The sequence below is a fragment of the Branchiostoma floridae genome, chromosome 17 (assembly GCF_000003815.2).
Source record: "Branchiostoma floridae strain S238N-H82 chromosome 17, Bfl_VNyyK, whole genome shotgun sequence".
Taxonomy (NCBI): Eukaryota; Metazoa; Chordata; class Leptocardii; order Amphioxiformes; family Branchiostomatidae; genus Branchiostoma; species Branchiostoma floridae.
In genome coordinates, this window is record NC_049995.1 from 11,059,903 (window position 1) to 11,081,478 (window position 21,576).

General features: G+C 41.0%; 1 protein-coding gene across 12 annotated transcripts in view; it reads right to left on the minus strand.

Annotated features, from left to right (window-relative positions):
• LOC118404011 (extracellular sulfatase Sulf-1-like) overlaps window positions 1-21,576 on the minus strand; it is a 109,195-nt gene that overhangs the window by 21,587 nt on the left and 66,032 nt on the right. For 10 of the 12 annotated variants that reach the window (XR_004829732.1, XM_035802927.1, XM_035802930.1 and 7 more), the window contains 6 exons: window positions 20,888-20,946; window positions 5,319-5,565; window positions 4,110-4,349; window positions 2,362-2,683; window positions 1,817-1,967; window positions 995-1,170 (listed from right to left, as the gene is read on the minus strand). Coding sequence is in view for 11 of the 12 variants with exons in the window: in XM_035802927.1 (XP_035658820.1) it covers window positions 995-1,170; window positions 1,817-1,967; window positions 2,362-2,683; window positions 4,110-4,349; window positions 5,319-5,517 (1,088 nt within the window). In the remaining variant the exon portion in view is untranslated. Of the gene's footprint in view, window positions 1-994; window positions 1,171-1,816; window positions 1,968-2,361; window positions 2,684-4,109; window positions 4,350-5,318; window positions 5,566-10,455; window positions 10,478-15,844; window positions 15,870-20,887; window positions 20,947-21,576 lie in introns of those variants that run through there. The other 2 variants (XM_035802925.1, XM_035802926.1) reach the window with 2 other exon arrangements.

Sequence of the window (21,576 nt, forward strand, 5' to 3'; positions counted from 1 at the left end):
CTTTTCATGGTCAACACTTTTAGTATGGCTACACTTAACCATTCAGAACTCCATTCAGGTGTTTGCTCGGGCTTTCAGTTTACCGACTTAATCTTTCTTAACAGCCGCCCTTTTTTTTGGTCCAGTCTAGACGACGACAGCTGCCATGTAGCTGTGACTGCAGCTGTCTGAACAAGGTCACCTGATCCAGGTGCTGACAGATGCCGAACAGGGACAATAACGATACACTGTCAAGATCAGGGGTTAAAATAACAGGAGCACAATATTGTGGTATCAGAATGATTTGGCCATTCAACAACTCAGCCCTATACCTTCACCAACTCGGCCAGAGTTAGGGTTTAGGGTGTTCCGCCGAGTTGACCAGGGCGTTGGACTCAGTTGACCAGGATGTTGGTCTGATTTATCATTAGCCATGAGTGGAGTTGCTAAGGGCCAAAGCTTAGCATTCTATATCGCAATCTTCTTATGTCTGACTTCCAACTCTTTTACCAAAATCAGGGAAAAGGAAACGATTGGTCACACCCAGTAGGAGCATTAAAAAAATTGATTTGACCTTGAATGTGAGGCCATTTTCAGCTGACAAACATACATTTTTTTCAATTTTCTGACATAAAGTTCAACTTTCTTGGAGGTGAAAATTTTCTCCCCTCCCAATAAGCAAATTTGTGGTGTTGTGTGTGGCATAACTGGTTGGGCTCGAAGAATACTTGCCGTGTCCCCAACGTTGTGCCATTGTCAAAGGCACTTTACACGACCTTCCTCACTTCACCCAGGTGTAAAAATGGGTACCTGACTCTGGTCGGGGAGGTAAAATACTACCAGTACCTTCTGTCTGTATTTTGTATGTGGCACTGTTCACGTCTGCCACAAAGGATATAAAAATAATTTTTAAGAAAGGAAATTTCCGTCTCAGACAGATGGGCTGCATTTTGGAGAAAACAGCCCTGATTCTCACCATACATTTGTAGTATAAATACATTAATTTTGTACTTACACAGTATTTGGCTGTACATTTGGCCCCCGGATCAGGTAAGGCACCCGAGTGTCCCAGTCATACGGGAAAGACTTCCCCTTCACCAGGCCAAACTGTCCCAGATGGTAGCCGTGGTCGGAGGTGTAGATCATGTAGGTGTTCTCTAGCTGGCCTTGTTCTATCAGCATGTTGTAAACCTACATGTACACGTACAGCAAACATAGGGATTTAACAAATTGAATACAAAAAGTTACTCATTGGCAAGCAACTAAATTTAGATGGATATTATAAATGGTTAGACATTTCAGATAGCATCCATATGTTTCGTTAGCTGACTGCATGGTCTTACATTAAGTCCCTTCTAAAAATGAACACTAAGGCTACATTGTAAAGTGCTTCTTTCATTTAGTTGAGTCTGCCCTTACCTTTTCAATTCTGTCACTGAATGACTGTGGAGTCTTAAGTTGTTTCTTGAAATCTACTGCAGCACCTTTGCTAAGACCATCAGTACTAACCGTACTAATTAAATAATGCTTCTACGTATACCATTAACTCTCTTGCCCAGGGTAGTGGCCATTTTCCATACCACTCATTGTGTTTATAAAATATACATTTTTGTTGATTTCAGGCCTTACAGTATAGATTTTGTTTCACAGATGGGCAGAATTTTTTTTCCATCCTAATAAGAAAATTTCCATCCCAGCCCTGCTCTTCCCCTACATCATGTATGTTTTACACAACATCATCAACTGACTGTCGGGTATAAAGATACCTCTAAAACCCAGACCGGATACATGACACCTGTATCTATGTACTGTGTGTTTGTCCTTGATCATGACTAACCTTTTCCACAGCATCGTCGACTGACTGCAGAGTCTGCAGTCTCTTCTGCTGCAGCATGTCGGTGAAGGCGAGCTGCGTATTGTCCAGCGGCTGGGTCCAGCGAAGGATCCAGTGTTTGTCCATGTTAGGGGCCATGTTGTACCCTTGTATTCTACAAGGAAAACAGCAAGTCAGCACTTATTATTTTTTCAAAAACTGTGCAAAAGCCTTATTGAAAACATATTGTATTTGATGGTGTGTTCTTTTTCTCCTAGCAGAAAGGGTTTAAGAAAAAGGCTGGGCTGTGCACTCGGCCTGGCTACCTGGAATGAGAAACTGGAAGTTTGCTGCTCAATAACATATTAAGGAGAGTGCACAACTTGTACAAATGTCTACATTCATTGAATGGTAGTACCGTACATGCTACCATTGTCTCTTCATGGAAGTCATACACGTCCATTGATTTTGATTGTATTTTGATGTTGTTGGTGGCCCAACCACTTTAAACCCTAGACATCACATTGTACAGAGTAGTTGACACAAATGACAAAGTCCAGACCACCCACCTATGGTCGGTATTATTTGCAAACATGTGCGAATACTGCGGAGCGCCGTCCTCAGGACCGTGAGGTGCGGGGAACGCCAACACCATGGCAACCGGTCTATGCGGGAACGTCTTTTTCGATAGCTTGAAAAACGACACGCTGTCATTGGCTATCAAGTCTGTGAAATAGTCTCTCTCGTAGCTGGAGTCGTGCTTGAACTTCAGGCCGTTGCGGTTGACCTTGTAGTTGTAGAAGCGAGAGTTCCGAATCTGTCCGACCCATTCCCGCCACCCGGGCGGCACGTAGGACCCGTTGTACTCGTTAAGATACTTTCCGAAGTAGCCTGAAAAAAATAGACAGTTCCGTCATTGAAAGATTTCATCAAAGAGGGGGTATGTACTTATAACAAAGAAAGATGCTACACTGTATAAGGCTCAACATCGGACACAACCTTTAAAGATTTGTCTTCCCAATATCAGCCAATATACTAAATACACACTGTATCATCACAATCCATTCATTGCTTCCTACATTATTGGTGGTCAACGAATGTGAAAACACATAATATAGAGAAACAGATATCTAGGACGTATACACACATGACAGTTCATCTTTAAAAAATTTGTATTCTTTTTACTCAAAGTCCGAGTTCCTTTGTCTTGTGTTATAGCTAGATTTTTCTACATTAAAAAATAAACAACAAATGATTGCACATGCACCAGTACGACTTTGCCCCATGTTTTGGCTCTAGTTCAAGAAGATGTTTTGAGAGCCGCAGTACAAGAAGAAACTTATGAGGACTTACAACAACCCCTACCTGATCCCCCTGTACACAGTGTGTTTGAGGAGAGATTTGCCACTGTGTGCTCACCACTTACTGGGGTATCATTTCAATTCATTACAGCATTAGGGGGGGTCAGCTTACCGGATGTGTCTGATTAGGGCATTCAAGATTGCATCTAAGATTTTATCACTCACAATTTTCCTTCTGATACCACTGGTCACAAAGGAGAGAAAGGGGGACAACCACACATGTGTGGAAAAGAAAGGGTCATGAAGTTCTACTAGTTTGCTTTTATATGCCGGCTTTACTTTTGGATGCTAACGATTCTCAAGATATTCCTACCAATAAGTGGTAAGGAGGATTATTCTAACCTCTAGTTTCAGTTGGTAGTTGCATTTATTCTTATCTATCTCTCACTTTCCTCAATCTTTGATGACTTAAAATATTAACCTGTGGTTATGTTTAGAACAAACCAACACTTTCAGAATCTTATAACAATTTTTCAGTGACCAAGGTCGGACCATAACAGTCAGGAAAGTTTAATTTGCCATTCACAGACAGATATGCAGACAGTTGCAATTCCAAAGGAAGCCACTAGGGGCCCTTCCTGTGTCTGACATACTAAAATCACCAATTACATATAAGACGTATTCAGTTGTGCAGTCCTCTGAACGAAAATCACAAAAACAGTTAAAGTCCCTATAAAAGTTCTGACCTGTTCTGTAGCCTGCGTTACTGAGGTAGGTTGCGAAGGTGTATGGCTCGTGTGTGCAGTAAAACAGTTAACCCCTATAAAAGTTCTGACCTGTTCTGTAGCCTGCATTACTGAGGTAGGTTGCGAAGGTGTATGGCTCGTGTGTGCAGTAAAACAGTTAACCCCTATAAAAGTTCTGACCTGTTCTGTAGCCTGCATTACTGAGGTAGGTTGCGAAGGTGTATGGCTCGTGTGTGCAGTAAAACAGTTAACCCCTATAAAAGTTCTGACCTGTTCTGTAGCCTGCATTACTGAGGTAGGTTGCGAAGGTGTATGGCTCGTGTGTGCGCTGCCAGTATGGAGACGAACAGTTCTCGTTGTTGGTGAACACGTTGTGGTTGTGCACGTATCTGCCCGTCAGCATCGAGCTGCGCGACGGACAGCACATGGGCGTGGTCACGAAGCTGTTGTTGAAGACTGCCCCGCCCTGCGCCAGGATTCGCTGTGTCTTGGGCATATACGCCATGGAATCTGCAACAAAAGTTCAAAACTTAAAATCCTTTTTTCTTTTCTTTTTCATTTTGAGGCTACCAACTTCAAATTGCTGAAGACTTTTGTAGCCTATATAGGAAAGTTGTGCAAAGTGCCTTTCCCAAGGGCACAAGATCGGTGACACGGCGGGGTTTGAACTCAGGACCTTCTGGACCTGAGTCAAATGTGATGCCGATAGCGCCACGCGGTCCCACTGAATTGCATCCTTCCAACACCTATCATGATCTGGTATCCAAACCTATCACAGCTGTAAACTTAAGTATGTTTTAATTAGTTCTATCTACAAATAGAAGAGGATGAGAGACTCTCAGAAGCTATAATTTGTTTGTACAAGGATGGTGCTTAATATTGGTCCTTGGACCACTCAAGACACTACAGCAGAGGGCTAAAGCATTTGAAGTGACTCTTGTGATAAGAACTCAGTGCTAGTACTAAGTCTTTTTGGTATGAGCTGACTAGGATTTGAAACCCTGACCTTCCTAGGCCATTGCTCAATTTTGTAGCCTGTAACGTGTCATTGTGCATTCTTATTTTAACTAATACCACAGGAAAGTGCATCTTCAGTACAACATATTTTTCTGAGGAGCAAAGACGAGTTTTTTAGGCCTTTTGGAGTATCTTCAGACTTGCAAATAAATGAAGAACAAGAGTTCAAGGACAATGGAATGATAAATTGACATTTAACTATCACAGAACAGTGATGTTGAAGTGACATCATCAGTAAATGCCAACTTGGAGATAACTTTGTTTATGTTTACAGCAATGTAACAGTTAAACTTCAATGTATACAAAGTTATGACATTGTACATCAATGGTTAGACATCCAGGTAATAAGATTAAGATATGCCAAATATTGTCAGTTACAATATTATTGTAGAAGCATTTGGATATCATATTGGACATTAGTATCGTACTTAGCTCAGGCAAAGAACAGAAATAGGTACTCACTTAACATAACATCTTGATCATCAGTAATAAACACCACGATGTTGGGTCTGGTTTTGAACCGGTTAGGTCTGCCCCGCTCCATGTGCCGCATCATCGGGAGTAACCGCGACCGTGGCGCCCGCGGTCTCTTGTTCCGAGCGTCCACGACAAGCGAGCCGAAGACTGTGCAGATGATGACTAGTAGTGGCAATATTCTCATGGTGACTGGTGTGATGGTCGGTGAGAGTGATTCACCTCAATATATTATCTGTAAAGACAAGACAAAATATTTGTAAGGTCTCTGGGTGAAAGCGAAAAAATGAAAGTGATATCGATCCACTTCAGCTCATTACTCTTCCACTTTCCACTGGTCGTGACAGAAAAGACAGATGCTATGTACAATTTTTACGGATTCCTTCCACCAGAGAAATTCCCCAAGCTCTTTTCGACTTACAACATGTATCTCCAAGCAAATCCTACAATGGCATCAGATAATACCAAACTGGCCAAAGAGTGAGGTCAGCCAAAAGGTGTCCATTGGCCATTTGCTCAGAAGCGCTTGGAGTTGGAGATTACTTTTCAACAAGCACAATGAACAGTGGACCACAGCTTAACGTCCCGTCCTAAGGACTGCAACCCTTTCCAGTAGCAAACAAGTCAGGTAAGTGAATCAGCTGGGGTCGAACTTACAACTTCTAGTTCCAGAGGCAGAGCCACTAACACTGGACTATTCACATTAAAAATCCTTCCACCTTTTGGTGTATAGGCCTGGGGTAATAACCATCTCTGTTTCTATATATACTATAATATAGCCTTTAGGCCACACAAGGGCCATTTGTGTTATTCTATTATCTACCTGTAGGTACAACATTTAAATAAACTAAGACAACACTTTGAGCTTTAGTGCCAGTTAACCTAGTAAGTTCTCAATGCTAACGGCTATAAATGTTTTTCTTCCTACAATAAATATTGATCGTCTTTGTACCCCAATATCACTGCAACATCATGGCATGTTTCTAGCTAGAAAAAGATGAAACATTTTCTTTTTCAAAACACCTCAAACCAGAATCAGTTCTTCGCACTCAATTTACGATTATTCTATCTGGAAAGGTCTTGGAGGGGTCAAGAACATTTTTCTATGATTATGAAAGGATTGAATAATTATGAGTAACCTGATACAATCGGGAGCACATGTAACACAAAGACATAAAGGATACAAAATGATCTTACTGCCACCCTTTCTCTAGCCCAAAGCTTATCCGTACATTAGCTAATTTTAGACCATTTCATGCACACTTACAAACAAACGACCCATTTGTCTCAATTAAACGAGGCAAAACAATGATGTTTGGGCGCGCTCGGTGTCTAGACAAGTAGCCGTTTATACTTTAAGCCTGGGGGTGGTAAACATTTAAACATAACAGCCTATTGTATTGTTAGTGTATACCTTTAATGTCATGCCCACTGGCCCATATCTCCAGTCCACCCTGCTAGTTAGGGACATTTTGTAAGGGCCGTGTTTAATCAAAATAGATCAAGAATGAAAACATCTATTCGGTAAGGGACTTGAGGGGGCTGCCGTGTTGTTTAACCAAGCATTAGTCTTGTTATTATGATCCAAAGAACTGTAATCATAGATTCTTGGGTGTAGAGCATTGTGATAATACATTACATGGCAGGTTTACTTTGAGGTACATTTTGTAAGGGTGGGGGGGCAGACCCCCCTTGAGGGGAGGGGCATGGCATAGGTCACCACGTGCAGTTTCTCTGCTATCCACGCTAATCTTTCGGGTTTACATTCAGGTATGGGGGGGGATGGGGGGGGCAGACCCCCCTTGGGGGAGGGGCATAGGTCACCACGTGCAGTTTCTCTGCTATCCACACTAATCTTTCGGGTTTACATTCAAGTAAGGGTGGGGGGACAGACCCCCCTTGATGGGAGGGGCATAGGTCACCAAGTGCAGTTAAGGGTGGGGGGACAGACCCCCTTGAGGGGAGGGGCAAAGGTCACCACGTGCAGTTTCTCTGCTATCCACGCTAATCTTTTGGGACACCAGAGAATAAGCGCCACCAGCAGAGCAATTACTGTAAATGCCTTAACTTTTGCGAGAGTTTAATTTCATAGTTGGACAGATAAGGAGTTTTTCACAGTGTTTAAAGTTTGCAGTAGTTGAAAAATCATGTAGTACAGTAGAATTGTAAAACGTGGCACTGATTTCGTGGTAACAGGTCACTGCAAAGCTAGAAATTAAAACGACAGTGAACATTTCAAGTTTTACCGAAATACCAGTGGTACAAGTGGACATTCCAGAAACTTCCTACGCAAAGAAATGTCACCATATACTTTTCTCCCCCTCCTAAGTGAAACAGTAAGAAATGGTTTTCATTACATGTTTGAATTAAAGTCTGGCCGCTGTATATATAGATGTCAGTTAGTTTTATTGTTTTAAATGCCTGCAGGGAGAGAAGCAAAGTAAAGACCTGCAATTGTAACCAAATGTTTGTGGCGTCCGGTCGTTAAGTTTCCCCACTTAAGGATTACATAATATGCCATCACAAGGCCACACATAACTAGCTTGGCTCCGGATGTTATTCACACAAAAATAACAACGTGAGACACACAAAAAATAAACGTTCCCCTTCAGCCCAAACTAACAAAAGTTCAGAGAAATTAAACTCCGACCTCAACAGCACAATCTCCAGTCATAAATTTAAGATCCATTAATTTTGTCCATTCCAAACCTGAATCACTTCAAAGCCTACATGTATACCATGGAAGACACCAGCAATACATTTGTATTGCCTGGCTTTTCTACCCTGAGGTAATATATGGCTTCTGTCCATTTTCTTTCGGCATCAGCAGATCTTTCATCCCACAATCACATTTATCTCCTGCCAGGTAGCATTTTGTAGAGAGGAAAAAAAAGACTCGGGAGCTATAATACATCTGGATATCTGGCCACATGTACGTGTAGGGGAACTGTCCCTGACAATATCAACTTGAGAGTTGAAAGGGCGTGCATTAGAGCTTGGTGCCCAAATAGAGACTCTGGAAACCGTGTGCCCAGGTATGGTTTCCAGTACCTGTTCATAACAGGATTCGTAAATCAGGATTCACCCAGGTACAGGGATCGACCCCATTCGAAATCTGGCTCCAAGGGGGAATACGCAATCCTTATCCTCCAAATTCCCCTTCTGGGCTGGCAGGTTTCAGACCGTTCATACCAGGATTCGCAAATCAGGATCAATCCCAGTCTGGTTGAATCTTAATTTGCGAATCCTTGCATAAAGGAGGGTACACATCTTAGAAGATTCCCACTGCAGCCTTGTCTATGCTTAGGCTCTGTAGGGGTTTGTGCAAGTAAGAGATCCTGTGTCATTAGCAGTTGGTAAATAGGTCTGTAAGTATCTGTAATTCACCCCATCAAGGTGTTATAATGACATAGGGAGTTCTATAAAAACGAGGAAAAAAATATCTGGCAAAAGAATTGTGCAAACAGAAAATTCACAAAGGTAGCATAACATGACAGAGAACATATGTACTCATATCCTCTCACTACTGACACCACAATGTTCTTTTCTTCAATCTGTCAAACATGTAACGGTCAAGATGACCATTTCCAAATATCTTTATTTACCTTCGAATGGTTTACCTTTAACCACAGTTTCAACTGTCATTTTGCCTCCACTATTTTCTTTCCAAACACCTCTGTAAAAACAAGAAAACACTGACTTTATTTTCAAAAAGATTTGACACCTACCGGGTAAGATTTTCTCCAGTGTTGACTGTTGTTTCTTTGCTCGGTACGTAAGATAAGAAACAAACAAGCCGAGGGACTAATAAAAGCAGATCTACGGTCATCGGCGGTGGTCAATCGAAAACCCAAATATTTGTACAGCACCCTCCTACCATAGTTAGGTGTTAAACAAATTGGTTTTAGACCAGAATGGGTATTTGTACAAACACTTTGCTGGCATTTAGGTCATCTTATCGCAGCCTCTACCGAAGTACGGAGTAGCATCGAGCAAAACATCGGTCCGTACAAAGAAATCCTAGCCATGTAGTAAAGAGAAGAAAATTGAAGTAGTATGGCATTACCTGTCACAGGCATCGGTGATAGCCGAAGCTATCATGTAAGGAACCGTTCAGGGAAGAAGAAAGACGGGTAGACAGCGGAAAAGATCAGAGGATAATAATATCAGAGAATGGACAGACATGACACTAAGTAAAACACTAAGAAAAATGACGAAAACATAGAAGGGTGGAGAAAACTGGTTGCCAAATCTTCTGTGGTGCCAAAATTCAAATACATATAGCTAGGCTAAGGTATAAATGAAAAGAGATCACAGCCTACTGTTTTTGCAATTTAGCGATGCCTACAAAAACACGAGTGGGTTACTAGTACACGACGATAATACCCACACACCTGTGCTATTCAAGCCAGGTGCACCTGTACAGATAAGTTGCAAATCACTGTCAAGTCTTTTGAATGCTTCTCCAATCTCAAGCAATCAAAATAGAAAAATTACCACAAAAAATGTCTGGTATGGTAACTCTATAACAAAATGTTTTTTAACCTTCTTCCTACAGCCTAAAGAGAAACAATGAAACAATCAGTGTCAAAATACTACCTCGGCACAGAAAAGGTTAAATTCAAACAGTGACTATAGCATATAAATTTTATCCTTTTCTGCAAGCCTTAAACTATATCATACATTACCAGCAGTACCAAAAATCTAGAAATTCTAGATAACATTACACTAAGTCTTGTTATAATAGTAGAAAAAAATTGAAGTCTTAATTCTAAAATTCCTCACACTTAAAATCAACCGTTGACAAAACAGATGTGTTAGCTAACTGCCTATATCAGTTTACAATAGCTCTACTGGTACAAAAATAATTGCGGGTGGACCAAAAAATTCCTCAGTATAGCAGAACAATTGGCCAAGGCCACAGCATACTCTATCCTTTCCACATCGGTGCAACCTGCCAAAGAAAAACGCTCTTGCAAATAGTCTGTTAGAATTATTCTATCAAGTCAAATCATTATCCGAAAACACTATTTCCTCTCCAAAACTACTTCTTAAGATGAATGTTTATTTTACATTAACCTGGAGAAAAAAAGAATGTTATTTGTATCAGTAAAGTAGTAGTCACCTGTGATATGTTCTGTAGTCCCTGAAACTTGCTCTCACCTCCCCACTCATGTGCACCTTTCTAAGTACCGATCCCCTTTCAGGTCATTCTATTCTTTTCTACAGGGGTGACCTAATTTTACAAAAACAGTTTACGTTCACAAAATCATTTTTTCCTTCTTCCTTTCTACAGTTCGTATAGTTTTATGCAGAATAGCTAAAGAAATAAATTATCAAAATCGTGCATAAGCGAGCGGAATTATGCTGTAAAAAATAAACCTCTCCCCCTACATCATAAGTGGAAGTTCCCGTAAGACTGTGATAGACCTACTCAGAGTTGACCTGGCGACCCAGAGGTGGGAAGTACCCTGTAAGGTAAGACAGGGTCATGGGGCGTCTGTTCTCAAATGGTCATGACTCATTACCAACTGTACAGTTCCGAGTAGACCAGCATTCCGGCCCTTTAAGAAAGGAAGTTGAGAAGTTACAGAAATATCTTGGAGGTTCTGGTCTCAAAAAGTCAAATGGTCATGACTCATTAACAACAGTTCCGAGTAGACCGGCATTAAGGCCCTATAAGAAAGGAAGTTGAGAAGTTACAGAAACATCTTTGAGGAACCCAAGTTTAAAAGGAGTTTGTTCTTAGACAGTCACGAATCATTAGCAACGGTTACACTTCTGGGTAGACCAGCATTCAGGGCCTATGAAGAAAGGGAGCCAAGAAGTTAGAGAAATATATAGTCCTGAGGTTCTGTTTTATTTAATAGGATTGTGTTCTAAAATGGTCACAAATCATTAGCAACAATTCCAAGTAGACCTGCATTCAGACAGCTGAGAAGTTACAGAAATATCTTTGAGGTTCTGTTTTAACAAAAGCTTGTTCTATAATGGTCACGAATCATTACCAACAGTTCTGTGTAGACCGGCATTCAGGTCCCATGATAAAGAAAGGAAGTTGAGAAGTTACAGAAATATCTTGGAGGTTCTGTTCTGAAATGGTCACGAATCATTAGTAACAGTTCTGAGTAGACCAGCATTCGGGCCAGGTATAGTATAAAGAAAGGAAGATAAGAAGTTACAGAAATATCTTTGATTTTCAGGTTCTGTTATAAGAGAACCCAAGTTTAATAGGAGTCTGTTCTTAAATGGTCACGAATCATTAGCAACAGTTCCAAGTAGACCTCCGTTCAGGTGGCTGAGAAGTTACAGAAATATATTGGAGGTTCTGTCATAAGAGAACCCAAGTTTGTTCTCCAATGGTCATGGCCCATTACCAGCAGTTCTGAGTAGACCTGCATTTGGGCCCTTTAAGAAAGAAAGCTGAGAAGCTACAGAAATACCTTTGAGTTTCTATTTTAAGAGAACACAATTTCAATAGGAGTCTGTTCTCAAATGGTCATGAGTCATTAGCAACAGTTACAAGTAGACCTACATTCAGACCCTGAGAAAATCTTTTGAGGTTCTGTTATAAGGGAACTAGAGCTGTGAACCTAAACAAATTTCAGGTACAGGTACAGGTACCCAGGTTTAGGTACAGGTCCGGACCTGAACATGTACCCAAAGAGTTTATGCAAGTTAAACATGTAGCTAACTGTCTTTTTTTAGTGATAAATTGCCATCATTGTATGGAGAATTACACATACAATTTTTACAAAACAATTTTTGCCAAGTTTTCTTAAGTTTCAACTGTAAGATTATTATGATTGTCGCTGCTGATTTAGGATTTACTTATCCAGTAGTCTTAAAACGTGGTGTCCACTAGTGCTTTAGTTAGTTTAGGTACAGGTGCAGGTGCAGGTACACAGGTGTCTAGGTCCTGACCTGTACCTAAACAACTTTTTAGGTACGGTACAGGTACGGGTATTCAGGTACACAGCCCTAAAGGGAACCCAATCTTAATACTGGGAGCATTAAAAAAAAGTTCAATGAGGATTGAGGGTCTGCATGCTGTTTTTGGTAATGCGTAGCTGTGTAGGCAACCTATTTTCTGCATAATTCGTTGAGTGAGGTGACCAAATATTGCTCAATTGCCTTCCTCAATTGCCTCCACTAAGTCTAAAGTGTTCTTCTAAATGTGTAACAATAAGGACACTTGTTTTCCTGTGCCATTGGGAGTGTATTCTCTAACGGTCATGTCTCCTTCAATCTGTGATTCATCTGATGATACTCTTTGCATCAAAACAATTTGACTCACTTCCTGGTAGTCTTATGTTGCTACTAAATTGCTTACAAAAGTATAGATTACAACTTTTATACTTTCATCTTTGTTGGAAATTCAAATGATGTGAGAATTTTGCCTTCAAAAATATTTGGTACAATAAACGTTTCTGGGTCATGGCCAATGAGAACAAGAAAACGAAGGTCAAGTCGATACTGGGCCCCCCTAGCAGCTTCCTAGGGTACTACAGCAGAATTTCCAGTTTTGATATCTCATGTTTTGGACATGCCTTGGTCATGATTTTACAACAGCATAAAGCTCTTGGGGCAGAGAGTAACTGTGGTGTAGGTTTGGGCCCCCTTGCAGCTTAATTGAACTGCAGGGGCCATTTGATTCATTCCATAGTAATGCAGGTGCGTGTATGAAAAAGTAACTACCGGTACTAGTATAAGCATATATCTAAATTAATGAACAAACCGAAATAGAGACATCTTATCTGCTCAACTTGTATTTCATAGCAACTACCTAACACTCATTATACGTATGTTTACGTCAGGATGTTTTTGATACCAGATGGCAGCTGTATGCTTCAAGTTGTGACAACAGAGACTCAAGAACAATACAAACTCTGGCCACACCCTTGACCTTACTTCCTTTCTTGTTCCAAGACAGAGGGCACAGCCTTAAACAATAAAGCAAAAGTATAGAAGATAATAAGCTTCCTGACACATATACAGGACCAAAGAGCTTGCAATACTGGGTCTCAAGGGCCTGGAGAAATGCGGCCACTATAGAGAAAAAGCTGATCAACTGACCACAAGCAATAAGTTACACATGATTTTAGTACCCACTGATCTTTCTCAGCAAGTAACATTGTCTCAATTGCCTCAAAATTCAACTGACACTGCCAATCTACCGTAAATGATTGATATTGCCATGCGCAATGTTGGTAAATTCGCCGTCAAAGACCTCAGCTCTAATGTTCAGGACATACATGTACGCCAAAATGACCCTATTATCGGGAACTCCAGATACTATTTTAAACTGAGCATCTAATATATGACTGTGTGTGCACTGGTGCATACATTGGAGAAGGGTTATGACTTGTACATATATAACAACATGGTACATGTATCTTCCATACCACCTGAGGTACCAGACCAATCGCGGATAGGATCGTCCGACGGCCGTAGAATTTTCTGTGCTTTTAGGTAACATGCACCTATTTCCAAAAGACAAATTTTGAGCCCTGTATTCTCTGTATAGGATTAGTGACAGCCAGGCAGCCTCAAAAATGTGTGGCACATCCAGACTGAATTCCTTTGTGTCTCTGGATTCAGCTAATGACTGTAACATTTGTAAAACTTCAGAAGTCAGGTCTTAACCTTAAGGTTAGCATGTGGCGATCTTAAGAGCATGGCAGGTGCTGCCAGACCCCACACATGCTACTGCTGACCAGACTGTAAAATGGTTAGGACATGTAGGGTTTGTATAATATCCAAGTAGATCCTATAATGGCATAAGAATTCAGTACCAAACTGGCCAAGGAGTGTAGTCTGCCAAAAGGTGTCCATTTGCCTTTTTAGCAAAACACACTCCTACTCCTAGGCCGGCTTCACTCCTCTGCCAGCTTTTGATACTATCTTATGCTATCATAGGATCTGCTTGGAGATTAGGGTTTGTATTGTTTTAATACATTGTTGATTATCCTTTGTTTTAACTAGGGTGAGCCTGCTGGACAGAAGAGCCGATTGGAAGCAAGGTGACAAAACTAGCCGACTGCTGCCTACACATGTCAGGGATCCCAGCAGTAGTATAATCAAATTCTGGATACTACTAGTACTGAGTACTACTACTACTCTTACCCTAACATAAAAATAAGATATACTGGTACTCCTGAAACAAAAATAGGTGTATCAATAAACTGATATGGATTCACACTTAAAAATCTTAGATAAATAAAAGTTATGCTGACCACAAATATGTCAAAACACAAATACACATGCACACACACACACACACACACACACACAAAAAAAATACCACTACTTTTGTGGAGGTAATATAAATAGTAACTGTACAAGCACAGACACGCACTATCTGATGATGATAACAAACATTGTCAAGGTTTGAACCAGTGATCCGTAAAGGACACATACACACCCACTAGTACATTGCATGCCTCAAGTTATAGAAACATAAATCATTTTACAGCAATGCGTAATAACTCAAAGCTTTCTGATGTTTGACGTTACCCACATGTGAGGGTAATGATTTTCCAAGGCTCCCAGAGCGCCTGCCTTTGGGTGGGCTTATGACACCTTATATCCCATGTCACATTCTGCGCAAGTTTGCAGTTTGGGAAGAGCCCAAGACCTACAGGAAGCGGCCCGAGTTCCGAGAAATCGAACTAGACAAACACGGATGTGTGTGACAGATGTGCTGAGGCATTGTTGTCAAGTTCGAGCACCACTACAGTGTACAGTGTACAAGGTGGTTCTATGGGCCCAACGATAGAGGTGGTTGAGATTCTAAAAACACCAATGTTTATATTGTTAGGCTCATTCCAACACATACCTGGGCCATTACGTACATTTTTGTATGCATTATATGTGGTATACTAGTATATACTTCTATCCAAAATAAGAAACTGAAAAATAATCACTGTCTTACTTAGGATAATTGGGCACTATCTGCATATGTAGCTGTGTATTTAAGTAGACAATACCTGCTTGTGTATACTGTATAGTATAGAACAAAGCCATATAACACCCAAAAAAAATCCTGACTTACAGTTACAATGACTTATGTTTAGGTGAATTAAATGTTGCACCCCTTTCAAAGCCAATGATCGTGGTACAGTCATCAAAACTATGCCATTTGCAAGCTGACCATACAATGTATATGGCAGATATTACAAAAAAGAAAGACCACCAGGAAAATACGACTTGTGAAGAAAAAAAACAGAAAAATGAGAGCAACAAAAAAAGGTTAAACCAGCAACATCTCTCATATGGTACCTCAGGAAGGACAATAACTAATAAGGTGTACAGCCTCAACAGTGTGGACACGCTAAACGGATTTGCTTGGAGATGCGGTGTTAAGACTAGTCGTCTGCTGCCTACCTGTGTGTCAGGGACCCCCACAGCGATATCAAATACTGGACGCTAATGCTTATACATTTTGTACATTGATTGTATAGCAACAGTTATACAAGGGAAGCTAGGGACAAACCATAATGATCAAACCTTACATCAGAAGAAGTCGGTTTGCTGCCTTCAGTTTCTCAACTTTTTCACCCCCGCAAACTCGTGCATAGAACGTGGCTCGCTGCCACCAAAGATCACGAGCAGAACTTTCCCGCCAGAGTTCACTTAAGGTCATCCGTTGTTGGGCTCGACATTCCAACACTACTGGCCGACGTCCAAGACTTCGTAAGTTTCATCCAGCGGATTTCAGCGTCAGTGCCAAGACTGGAGAGAGGAATGATATAGACGCCATTTTGTCAAGGTGTGAAATTCTCACCCCTATATCTGTTGGCAGGCAGTGCCGATGACAAGTGTGTAGGAAGTTGGCAATGCTACTATGTATAAGCTCATGCTGTAGTCATGCATTTATCCCAAGTCTTGGTATGGGACACATTTGTAGCCAATGTGACACATGCGACCGTGCCATGGATATACATTGGGAGGCATACTAGATAGACTGCATTGGGACTACTAGTCTAGATATCTGACAAGACTGCATAGTTTCCTTCTTTCTTACCCCTATATCTGTTGGCAGCTAGTGACGATGACATGTGTGTAGGAAGTTGGCAAGGCTACTATGTATAGGGCATACTAGATAGACTGCGTTTGGGACTAGTTATCTGACAAGACTGCTTAGTTTCCTTCTTTCTTACCCTCCACTTGGCTTCTATGTATACGATATACATGCTTGTAACCTGAAATTCTGAATAAAGATCTGTTTGTTTCTTTGTATTCCTTATCGTTTTCTAAAGAAAATGGTACGTTCCAGTTATTCGAAAAAGTCACCCTGTTCACAAACAACAGGTCTCACAATCCCCCTCCCACTAAACTTTATCCACTGTAATCATTTACTGTATTGGCTTCACTAAGAATTATATTTATCTCTTGTATGTTAGTTCTCCCTTACCACCATTTCCTTACTGTTTGTTTCAGATATTGAAAAGTTCCCAAAAGATTCCATTTGTACGAGAAAACTCCAACATCTCTCAATTACTGTAAATGCATTTAAGTTAGCGGAAATTTAAGTTCGCGGTAGCAGGAAAATGGACTTTTTGGTTTTAATTTTGCGATAGCACTATGCACTGTTATGGAAAAATGTTTGCGGTTGTTTTGATTTCGCGGTGAAGCGGCCACCGTGAAAACTGCGAACATTAAACCACCACAAAAGTTTCTGCATTTACAGTATATCAGTTCTCTCTATCTTCCATCATTTCCTTACTTACTGTTTGCTTCAGCTATGATTGAAAAGTTCCCGAATGATTCCATATTGTGTCAGCAAACTATTATTCCAGACAAGAAAAATGACACCTTCCTTCCTCTGAGCCCCATTGACCACCAGGCCAGCAGTAATTGCTCTGTGGTCCCATGTGGCTGGGGTAATGGGTAATTACAGGTTAGTTAAGGGGTGGCGGACAAGAGGCTTACCTGGAAATTGATTGGCCATTAAAACTGGCCTTCCTACTGAAGGAAATCGCAGGTGACTCATCAGAGGGGAAGTACAGTCAAACCTGTTAACAGCACTGTGACCAACAATAGCACAAATAGTCCAGTGGCTAGCGATGCTGCCTCTGGACCAAGATGTATGGCAATGATGTATTGTGTATAAATGGGAAATGTAATCAAACAAACAGTGACAGACACACAGATATACATGTAATGTACATGTACATTGTACACACACACACACACACACACACACACATACACACACACACACTGACAGAAGCACACACACACACACGCAGACATACATTGCACATGTACATAGACACACACACACAGACAGACAGCCAAAACATAGCTTAACTCCCTTCTCTGGAGTAAAAAGCTTAACAAACTACTCAAGACCCTGTAATTAGAATTACAGGCAATCTAGAAAACGACGAGCTGTCCTTTCTTAACAAGCTTCTTTAACAAGGTAATTCCCAGGTCGTCACAGATCCCAGCTCAGACAATTACGCTAATAAATACCCTGCTAAATCCAGCTGGAGGCAATTCTCTTCCCAATCTCCTGGTCGCCTTGAGACAGATCAGCATTCTGACATGACAATCTTGTAATGAGAGGAGTAATAAAGGAGTAATATGCTGCAAATTCAATTTTCGCTGTAGAGGGGGAGAGAAGGTTTCAACAGCCCCCATTTTTACAAGTTCACAGCTAAAATATTCTGTAGTATAGTAGTAAAACAGTGGAAATGCATATTTTTTGTTGACGTGAATTTGGGCTACTAATGCAAAAATAATGCAACATTTTAAAAATTTCAAACTTGAAACCTACAATATGTACTACATGTACACAGGATAAAATATGAGATTACGAACAAGATATTTGCCATGACGTGGAAAGATAAAAGATTTGTCATTACGAAGTTTCCATTAATATCATAATTGTCAACAGTTTACAGAAAGAAATTCCAAACTGCCAGTAGAAAAGGTGCACAAACTATTGACAAAAATACCTTCCTCTCACAGCTGCCCAACCTGCAGGAGTTAGTGCTTAGTGTCACACAATTCACTAATAATCCCCCTACATCCAATCATTTTTGGTATGTTCCTAGAGGGTCTGCATGCTCTTTTCCGTAAGGCATAGGCAGGTCTTTTTAATTTTCCATAATTCGTAGGAAAGCTATTTCATTTTACATAATTCGAAGTGGGATGAAGCGGAAAGAGTTGGTAGCCTTCGTGAATTTAACGTTTAGCATAGTCAGCCATCCCAAATTTAGCGTACATCGTTGTCAGGACCCCCATGCATACTCTCTTCCTATGTACCTTTAACATTTCTGGCAAAGCAATCCTGGCTATCAAACCCTCTTAAGTGTTTCACTCAAAGGTCATCAAAGGACATTGGCCGTCTGACCTTCTGGTTACCAAGAATCAGTCATAGGCTTCTGAACACCATATGCATCTTATTATGCCCCCCTCCCAACATACTGTATGTCACGAAATGTTCGCTCGCTGTTTTAGCAGTGAGGTCTCAACAGTGAAATCATCAAACAGGAAAATATCTTCATGTATTCTGTGTTCCAAAAAAGTACTAACAGATACGTAACAAATCAGGAAAAATATAATACTAACAGGTGGTCTTCATATCAACTGAAATTACTAGTACTAGTAGTACAAAATATTAAGACTGGAATTCCTGCTACAGTACAATGGAAAGCAGCTAGCGGGCCCAAACTGTGTCTTCAATTTTCCCGACACCTACCAACATACCAAATATATTAGAAAGATCCATCTATGACTTCTCATTATAGCCGTCACATTATCCATGATCTTAGTTCGGGCATATCGATGGAAGATTGGCCATATTTAAGATCGACAGAGGGCTGTGCGTATTTTTCAGCTGAAAACCGTCCCTGTCACATATAAGCCATACTTTGTACCTTGTTCAATTGTTGTGCAATTAAGTTATTATTATAAGCGAGGCTTGGGCAATTGCCGCAGAATCGTCGTTCGATCGATTTTTGCAAAATGTGACAGGGGCATAAGCAAGTTATGGTGTCTACAGACAAAAGAAAACAGACACACACACATAAAAATAACCTTCTTGCAAAGGTAAGAAAATTAGAGTGGAAAGATAAGGGATATAGTTCAAGGCCCCCTCAATAATAGAATAATCCCAACTGGAAATCCCCAGCTTTATTTTATTGGGTTGGCAGAAACATCCGAAGAAACCAAGCCAAACTGCATGTCTCAAGCACCTGGTCACAATTAGTACAAAAACTCTGGCAAAGTTCAGCCAAAGTTTGAGGCACTTGCACTCTTGGGAAGGGCAAATGACAAAACATATTGTTACTGATTATTGGGAGGGCCAACTACTCTCTCTTTGCAGAATTGTGAGGAGCATACAATAGGCGGGGTTAAATCCCAAGTGTCTGCAGTGGCTGCCGTTCGGCGCTAACTCAGGTGACCTCAATACAACAGCAACTGGCCCATGTGCAGCCAAAGGACTGTAGGAAGGACCCCTACTCTTTTCTATAAGTGTTCTGGGTTCTTTTACGTGCTTGTGTGGCTCTCCTCAAACACAGGACCTCCATTTAACGGTGTCCTATCTGACGGACTGCCTTAACCAAAGCTAGGTACTCATTTCTGAGTGTGGTGAGGAAAGTTGTGTTAAGTGCCATTCCCAAGGGCACAAGATCGGTGGCACATCAACGGATTCAAATCAAACACCCTACCGTTTGCACCCCACAACTGCAAGTAAAATGGTACCTAGTTTTTCAATAGCCCGGGGCCAGGTGTCAATAGGGCAGACTTTTGACATACAGCTGGCTTGGATAAGGCTATAAATAACAGCTAAAAGCCCACTTGTTGGAGTCCTAGCCCCAGGCTAGATAGATGGTGAGATATCAGTGGCTCACTGGTGGGAACAGTGGGTTTAGGATATTTTATGGTGAACAACTGTGGACTAGAAAGATGCTATGGCAAAGGGCATAACAATTCATTTTCTAGGTTATTGGACATTTTAAGTAGAGTTTTGGCAAGAGGACGTCAAGATAACTCAGGACTAGAAGGGAAGGTTTACACCAACACAGTGAGACCGCATGGCGCAGCGACAGCGTGTTTGGCTCAAGACCGGGTCTCGGGTTCGAATCCTGCTGTTTCACTGATTTTGTTTCCTTGGGAAAGGCACTTTACACAGTTTTACTCACTTTACTCAGGTGAAAATGAGTACCTAGCTTCAGCTAGGGCCGTCCCTCAGATAGGATGTTAAATGGAGGTCCCATGTTCGGGGAGAGCCACAACCCAAAAACCTACCACACGTGTGATGGTGCGGTGTGCGATGGTGCAAATCCTGCCATCTAGAATTGGTGATTCTCTACAAATCACCAAGACTTCAGGAAGAATAGTGACATATCAGTCACTTATGGAAATCTGTATCAAACACAACCAACCAAACTAAACCAGTCCCACAAAAAGAGCATTGCTAAGTACATATGGGAATGCAATGCAGCACTGTGTATATTGAAAATTGTACAAAACACACACACAGACAGACAAGCCAAAAGCAATACTATACACCATGGAATAAAGAAACAAAAAGAACTTACCTATGGGTCTAATGGTTTAGTCCTCAGCTAGCACAGCAACTTCATGCACCACTGAGGACCTGAAAAAAGCAGAAAATATACAAGTTACTAACAATGTTATCAAATTCATGTAACCTAATGATTTTTTTCATATTACTGGTACAATAACAATAAAGGATATGAACATGTTTCCAACATTAACTTGTTGAACAATGTCAATCACATAATTATGGAAAATTATGATATGCCACTGCTAACTGACCTTCAAATTACAATACCAACTTTTTACTCTACATTTTCAAAATCTCACTGTGGAAGAGCCAAGATCCCCCTTCCACACCATCCCCAGATTGGTTGCTTTGCCCTTACCATTACGCTAAAATAAAATCCTGGCTAGAACCCTAAATGTAGAGTATTCATGTTTTCATAAGGCTTGAACAAACAAACGGTTGAGAAGTTCAAAAGACGTGTCAGACTAACCAGCGTATTTACAACACAAAAAGTACAAATCACAGGACACATTCTCAGACTCTTCCTCAAGGCCATGCGCTGCTTCTCCGACAACTTTCCCTTTCAAAGGGGAACGGCCAACCAAAACATCCTCCAGACACTGACGCACAAAGGCATTCCTGACTCCGGAACCACCAAAAGAAAACAAAACAAACGACAACAAACAGCGTAAATTCCACGTGTCCCTCTGACAGTGTCCT